Source organism: Choloepus didactylus (assembly GCF_015220235.1).
Source record: "Choloepus didactylus isolate mChoDid1 chromosome 23 unlocalized genomic scaffold, mChoDid1.pri SUPER_23_unloc8, whole genome shotgun sequence".
NCBI classification, from domain to species: Eukaryota; Metazoa; Chordata; class Mammalia; order Pilosa; family Megalonychidae; genus Choloepus; species Choloepus didactylus.
The window spans coordinates 194,673-202,868 of NW_023637602.1; the positions used below are offsets into that span (position 1 = coordinate 194,673).

General features: G+C 40.4%; 1 protein-coding gene across 4 annotated transcripts in view; it reads left to right on the forward strand.

Moving 5' to 3' along the window:
* LOC119525123 (olfactomedin-4-like) overlaps window positions 1-6,476 on the forward strand; it is a 160,595-nt gene extending 154,119 nt beyond the window's left edge. For all 4 annotated transcript variants that reach the window (XM_037823735.1, XM_037823734.1, XM_037823737.1 and 1 more), the window contains one exon: window positions 4,407-6,476. In XM_037823735.1, coding sequence (XP_037679663.1) covers window positions 4,407-5,209 — 803 coding nt within the window. In that variant the 3' untranslated portion in view covers window positions 5,210-6,476. The remainder of the gene's footprint in view (window positions 1-4,406) is intronic.
* Window positions 6,477-8,196: the final 1,720 nt, after the last annotated feature.

Below are 8,196 nucleotides of genomic sequence, written 5' to 3' on the forward strand. Positions count from 1 at the left end.
GACTTTTTGTCATTTTTTAAATCAATTTTCTTTCACTTGTTCCTTTTCTGTTTGGATTGGTTGGTAATGCAGAACTGGAAAATCCCCAGGCACCAGAAAGTTGTGAGCCTGTGGAGACTTTAATTAAAGTTACTCACTATTATGGGACTTAAAATCTGGCCTGTCTGCTTTTTTTCTCACTGCAGAGTTGTACAGAACAAAAAAGACTGTATGCAAGTCTCAGCTATAAAGTAATTCTGTGCTCTGGCAGCCCCTCCCTTGCAGCTGCAGTTTGCTCACCCTGTAGTCAGCTTGAATGTAGGACCAGGACATGTATTTAGGGCTCAACAAAATGTGCTTTCTATTTTGTTTTTGCTCCAGGTGACATCTTTTTTCTGCTTCATTTCATAGAACTTTCTAATTGAAAATAATTAGCCTTCTACTCATTAGCTTTTTTCCTTTAAAACAACTCTGTTTTTCCCCTGAACCTGCATGACTGTGTATAGGCAAAATGTGATTGGAATGCTCAAGGGACAATGACCATTTTGCTTGGGGATTCTAAACATCTGCATTGGCACATAGTAAGTGATCAGGAAATGGTTGGTGACTGGATGGGGGATAAAAGGCACAGGGTGACCCACTCAAATCTCAAGTCTAGAGAGAAAGAGTGTGAGTCCATATATCTGATAATTCAGATTCAATTTCATCTCCGTCATTTTATGGTAATGATCATTTAAATGATCTAATTCTCACAAGTCAATAGTATTCTCCTCTTGGCTCAAATAAATTTCAGTGACCTACCCAGGTGAGAGTATATATTGGCATATTCAAGATTAAGTTTCCTCTTTAGATACATGATTTTTGGCTTTTTTTAATGCTACTCAACATATTTTTAAAAAGCCAAGTTAGCCTATTTTAAAGTCCCATGATGGTGGCTTGCCAGGTATTTTCAGAATACTGTGGCAACCAAATGTACACTTGTGTAGAGGGTTCCTTGCATTATGCTCTGTGGAGTGAACACCAGGCTGTGTGAAAAATTCAGATACCCGACAGGGTGGAGGACTGGTGTTTATAAATAAGGGTAAGCTGGATTTAGGAGATCTGTTTAGCCTTTCATTCCTTTATTCCACAAACATAACTTGGTACTACTGTGTGACTGACCCTGTTCTGGGTATTGGAGTTACCAGGGTGGGTAAAGAAACTTTGAGAAACTTCCAACAGGGGAGATAGTCATACAAACCTCCAATTGTAACATGGTGTGCCTACAATGATGATAGTGACTGTTTTGGGGGTTTTGTTTATATGCCTTCTCTCTGTTCTTCATAAGAGCACTGCACATAGTTATTTTTTTTTAGCATGAGGAAACTGAGGCTCAGAGAGGTTAAGTAACTTGCTCAAGGACACACAGCTAGTAAATAAAGGAGCCAGGATTTGAATTGGAATCTGTCTGACCTCACTGCTGGTAATATTTTCACCATACCAGGCTGTCTTCCATACATGCTCTAATTAAGGGATGCACATGTGATTCCTAGAGTGACAAGAAATTTCCAACAACACACCAACCTTGTTAGCACCAAATTATCTTCGCTTCCTTGCTTGTGAAGCAGCTAAAAGGGTACTTTTCTCCTGATGGTTCTATGCTGGAATCTCTTCCACCAGAAAATGCAAAATGATTCATTGGTCTTTCCCAGTTCTTGGATCATGGCTGGGCCATGGGACACCATCCAAGTGTCCGGGAAAGGTTGGGATGGGAACTGGCTAAAGATGGGAATGTACCATCTCTGAGACTTGACTTGAAGGAACAGGCTGAGAAGAGGTGCAAGATAAGGCATGAGATGGGGTGGGAGTGATGGGGGCCCTGGCTGTGCTAGCCAAGAAGTGGGCACTGGGCTGGCTGTCAGTTTCAGTATCATTTCCAAGAGGGTTTTCTGCCAAGAGCCAGGGAAGCCACCATGGGCTTTTCATTGGACTGTCACTGCTGTGGCCACATCTGTAGACTTGGCAACAATGCTTCATTTTCTTCGGTGTTCCTACTTCCTTTTGAAGATAGCCAGGACCCTAAAAATATACCAAAGGGGATATAGGTTAAAGGGGAAATAACAAAAAGGACCAGAAAGTGTTTAGGCATGGTTGGGAGATGAGGAAAAGAGGTTTCATTCAATTTTAATATTTATACCAGGTCCAATTTTAATTTCCTGGTCAACTTGTGAAATGAGGAGCTATTATTATTTTTATTAGTAGTACTACTGGTAATTTTTAAAGAGGAGTTTTCTTTGATTCCTTCATAACCAAGGATTTCCACATCTGGTGACAGAATAGCTTATTACCTACAATCTCATAATAATGTCTGAATAAGTTATATATATCCTAAATTTTCATTAAATATTTAGCTGCTATTGATTTGAGATTTTCCTATCCAGGAAGGCAAGATTCAATTAAACAAACAATTCCTAAGTCTTCCAGCCTGAAAGAAAAATAGTTACTTTTTTTCATTTCCTCCAAGTGAAATGCAGTTGAATAAATAAATTCTCGGGAAGATATTTTAACTAGAAAACCCTGTTTGTAGCATATGCAAACTTGAAACATTTTTTGTTATCATTAAACTGAACACACTGCTAACTTTATTTTAATAATTCATACATTGTTTCATAAACAAAAGCAAACAAGCATTCATCTGAGAGATCACTTTTAGGAGAAGAAATAATAATTTATAATTTTATTTATTATTTCTTTAGTGGACAGCAGTCTCTCAGCTGAACACATGTTGCTTTTTTTTAATTTATGAAATGGTGCATGCATTATTAAAATAAGCCCATGATCATGTTCTGTTTAATGATATGCAAAATTATTAGAGGTTAGGTACAGAGTGGTTTCATTTCCCTACCTGTGGTATGGTTGGCTGGCTTTTCCACCAACTGCAGATTTATGGGAGCATTTAAGGAGCACATATTGAATTCTGGGACCTAAACACATCAGTAGATTGAAAAAATAAAAGCAGGAGTTCTAGTAGTGTCTTCACTTCTGAGCTTTTTTGAGGGAAAAGGGTACAGAGAGGGGGCATTTAGGAGGGAGAAGACTAGATGTTTCCACGGTGATCAGAAACAGACACTCAGAGACAAAATCTTTGCTTTCCTTTACTCCCAACAGTGCTAATCTCAGGCATTGCTTTTGGCTCCAGCTCACCTCTTGAGCTCTCCATGGTTCCCTGATTCCCTCCAAGCACATAGAGCCAGATCCATCATTTCTGGTTCTGCTCCTTCCTTCCCTCATCTGTTCTGCTCCAAGCAGAAGGAAGAGAGAAAATTGACCTCAAATGTACTTGTTGGATTTTCTTTGTTATCCAACAAGCTATCACATCAGTTTTTTTTTTCCTTTTTTTTTGAGGATGTTTATTAAGATCCAAGAAATGTGTATTCCACACTTTGGGTAGTTATAAAAATAATGGAGGAATGTTATTTTGTGTGGCTCATAAATGATTTGGGTTGGCAGGCACTTTGAAGAGAAGGCCATTTGCCCAGCCTGAGTCATTTGTCCAAGTGTTACACAGGAGGTAGATTCAGTGGACCAGTGGCAATGAGATGATAGACTGGGAAAGATGAAATACTTGCCTGCCATTCTATGGCACAGTAGAATATGGATTACAAACAGCAAGACCCACCTTATCACTGCAGCAGTGAACTAAGCAATGGCCGTGCACTGGGCATAGAGAAGGCAACATTGCTCTAAGGCTGAAATCCCACCACTGTAGGACCATTTCTTGGGGACCTGGAAGGCATTCATATCCTTAAAGTACTACATTTAAGACTTCCTCTTGTGGGAGTAGCTTGGAGCAAGATTGATGAGTTAGGACTTAGAGTCCCAGGGAAGGGTGGGGGTGGGAGAGCTGGGGTGGGGGTGGAGGGTGGTGTGGGGGTTGGAGACTTGACCTGGAAAATTCCCCTTCATCTCAATTTCCCCTTGGGGCTGGCCCTGGGATAGTACCTCTTGGCTTTATGGAATAGGGTAGGATTCTGGTATGCTCTTGCTTTATTGATTTCTCTAAAAGAAAAAAAAAAAATGAAATAAGATCAAATATATTTGTAAAATGCTTTCTGATAGAAAAAATATATAAAATTCAGCAAGTCTTCCTTTCCTCTTTCTGAGCCCTCAAACCTTTTGAATATGATTCTCAGCATCTTCTTTATCCCCGTTTTCCAGATTGGAAGTCTGGGCATGAAAACAGCAGGTAGTTCTCTTTAGAAACCACAGTGGGTTTGCATGGAGGCTGAAACCAAGAGGCAGTCTTGGCTCTTTTCCATTGGGACCACGTTGTCATTGAACCTTGACAGGAAAACTATGGATATTCCTTTGGCTCTTAGAGCCTTAAAGTGTGTGACTCTTGTCATTCATTTTCTTTAAAAATGTCTGTCATCTTTTCTTTTCTATAGGGAACTGTAGCCATGGAGGTGTGGCAAACATCAGCAAGCCATTTGTGGTTCAGCTCAACTGGAGAGGGTTTGAGTATAAGTATGGTGCCTGGGGTCGGGATTATTCTCCTGAGAATCCAGATAAAGTACTGTATTGGGTGGCGCCTTTGAACACAGATGGGAGATACTTGGAATATTACAGACTCTACAATTCGCTGGATGATTTGCAACTGTACACAAATTACCGACAGTATCGGGTAATCTACGGCCAAGGCAGTGGCACAGCAGTGTACAAAAACAACATGTATATCAACTTCTACAACTCCCAGAACATCGCCAAAGTTGACTTGACTACCAACACGGTGGCTGTGAGACGCGCTCTCCCAGGTGCTGTCTATAATAACCGTTTTTCCTATGCTAATGTTGGGTGGCAAGACATGGACTTTGCTGTGGATGAGAATGGGCTGTGGGTGGTTTACGCAACTGAAGCCAGTACAGGGAACATGGTGATCAGTAAACTCAATGACACCACACTTGAGGTGATAAACACTTGGCAGACCAGGCAGTACAAGCCATCTGTTTCTAATTCCTTCATGGTATGTGGGGTTCTGTATGCCACCCGCACACTAAACACCAGAACAGAAGAGATTTTTTACTACTTTGACACCAACACAGGGAAAGAGGGCCGCCTAAGCATTACAATGCCTAAGGTGCAGGAGCGAGTGCAGAGCATCAACTATCACCCTTTCGACCAGAAACTTTTTGTCTATAATGATGGCTACCTTCTGTATTATGATCTTACCTTCCTGCAGAAACCCCAGTAAACTATTGAGGTGTCAGGGTGAGAGAGAATGCTTGTTGACAAATGATCTTCTCCACTGAACTTAGTTATTGGCAGGGGGACCCAGAAGTGTGTTTGTTTAGTAGTAATATTTGGGAGCATGGTTGCACTACACTAGAGTTTTAGGATATTTGCCCAGGGTTGATGAATTCTCTTGGAAGTCAGATATGTTCTGAGATGCATTTTTTCCAACTGAAATAAGGCCCTTCCAGGGTGGGATTGTCAGAGATGTAGAGGCGTTATGGATCAAATAGAGCCTACAGTGAGGTGACATCTGGAAATTAAGGAATTGAAGAGAACTCAGTAAGGCTTTTTGGGATTGTTTGTTCAAGAGAGAGGGCTCAGTGATGGGTCTTTCCTCTGTAGCCCTGCTAATTCTTCCATGCCTGAAAGGAACCTGGGGCTTAATTAGGCAGATTAGTATCTGAAGCTCCTTAAGTGACCAGATATATTCAGCTTTGTTTTTCTCACTAGCACCTGGAACCACATTTTGTACATAGCAGATATGTAACTTTGGCATGCTTATAGCCTACCTGTAAGATGCTCTGATTTTTCTGGAGAAAAGCCCTTTTATACATTAAATTGTACACTGCAAATCAGTCCCAGATGGATATGCAGGTGAGGCCCTTGATCTTTCTTTTCCCCATTGTCCATCTAATAAGAGTCAGTAGAACCCTCCTACCTCATATCTTCATTACAAAGTTGGCATGGAAAATTAGAACCAGACTTACCAAACTATTCCCTCCATCACCTCCTTATTCCCTGCTTTTCCCCCAATTAATGAGTTTTCAATGGAGCAGATATGAGATAAACAAAACTAATCTTCTTTTGTCTCATCATGAACTTTTATTTACATGACTCTAAGAAAAACAAATGGCAGTGATAAAATGGCATCATATCTGATTATATAGCAAAGCCATTGGAATGGATGGGAGACTTGTATTAAGTCATGTCAGTTATTTCATGGGAATTTTTTAAAGGTGTGATTGTTTTCTTCCTTTAAGCCTGGAAGTTATAAGAAAATGCAAAATGTACCTTTTTTTTTGCCCTTAGGAAGAGATGTACAAAGCTATTGAGAATGTCAGTCCTATAGTTGAAAACCTTGCAGGTGTTTGGGCTTCTGTGATTTTGGTTGGCTTTGCCATCTGTCTCTATGTGCCACTGATGTTCATGAGTTCTGGTCTATAGTATGGGTTCCTTAAATGCTATATCCCCTCTCCTTTCAATAAAATGATTAAAATGCTTTGTAACTTTGGATGACTGTATGGTATGTGAATATATCTCAATAAAATTGAATAAAAAAAAACGCTTTGTAAAAAAAAGTGTTGTCTTTCATTTTATCTACTTAAAGCAAAAAACATAAAACAAAAAACAACCAAGCCACTCTTAACAGGGCAGTTTTTGGCCTTGCTGTGATGTAGAGAGAATGGTCACCTCCCAAATACCATGTCCCTGGGGAGTACCCATGGCACAGCAGATAACATCAACAGTGTAAAGGAGACAAAGTCAGGGCTGGCTCTTTAATTTTCATGTCCCTTTAAATCTATTCTTTCTGGCAGCTTTGTTGTGCAGTACTGCCCTATTTTCTTTTGGGAAATGACCTTGTGTACTTATTAATTTGCATGACTGATCTGATTATTTCCAATGTTAGATTCTATTTGTGTACTTATGATCCTTTTCCAATTGAGCTGTTTGTATGGGTCAGAAGCCTCTGGACCTCCCCCAGACAGGAGGTCTTGGAGACTAACTGGCCTTAAGAGAGACACTTACCTTTATCAAAAATGATGTGGAGGAGGACAGGTGACTTATAGCTGGAAGGACATATCAACTAAACCAGGGTAGTTAGTCTTACTGAAATACTCATTTTTAATCCATGCCAAGCTTTTTGAGGCAGGTTGTGGAAACAATATTTAGAATGTTTAGCAAAATTATTCTCTTATCATTTCAGGGTTGAGCCTCAAGACAGGTAAGGCCTTCAGATTTCAAGAAGATGTGAAGATAAAGACATGTATGTTGAGTGAGATATAGGTTAAAAATGGTGATGTTAGATTTAATCTGGCTCTAGGCAAATTTCCAGATGAATGTTTCTACTAAGAACCCAGTATGACCTCTGAGGATTCAGGAAAGAAGGCAGGAAGCCAAGGTAACCCTGGCAATCAGCTTCTTATTTGAACTGCTACAGAAGCTTTTTGCCTGAAAATTCAACCTCACAACCTCCTTCCCACTGGACATGGTGTATCAGTGGCTGCCTGCAGGATAGATCCCTGCTGGGAAGGTTGAACAACTGAGAGATTTAAGTGGCAGGCTTACTGCAATTCAGTTATGCAGTGGAAATTTTAGGTCAAGCTTCATCAGTTCCCTTTGAAAAATTAATATATACACACATATTAATATATATATATACACACGTATACATATATATCTAAATCAGCCTTATTAAGGTATGCTTTACATACAATAAATTTTGCCAACTTAAAATTTGTACAAGTCCATGAATTTTGACAAACATATACAGTTGTGCAACTATCACCCTAATTAGATATAGAACATGTCCATTGCCCCCCCAAAATTCCTCCATTTCCCTTTGTAGCCATCCCCTTCCTTAACCCTGGGCAATCACTCATCTGTTTTCTATTCCTACTGTTTTGTCTTTTCTGGAATGTCATTAAAAGGGGATCACATAATATGTAGCCTTTTATGACACTTACCACCACCACCTGAGGTGTGCATGATAAGGGGCAAGGCTGGCAAGCTTTGGCAGGAGAGTGGCACCCACATACCAGCCATCACCCCCAGTTCCTCAGCTGAGCTGCAGCCATGGAGATGGCAGCCTGGGTTCCACAGCCTGGGTGGATGGCACAAAAGTGAGCAGTTGGGAAATTCTCTGAAAATATGGGCCATGTGCTTGGGTCATTTGGACTGTTCTCTGGGGACCAGCTCAGGGCCTAGTTTGTTTTGCCTGTGTATTTC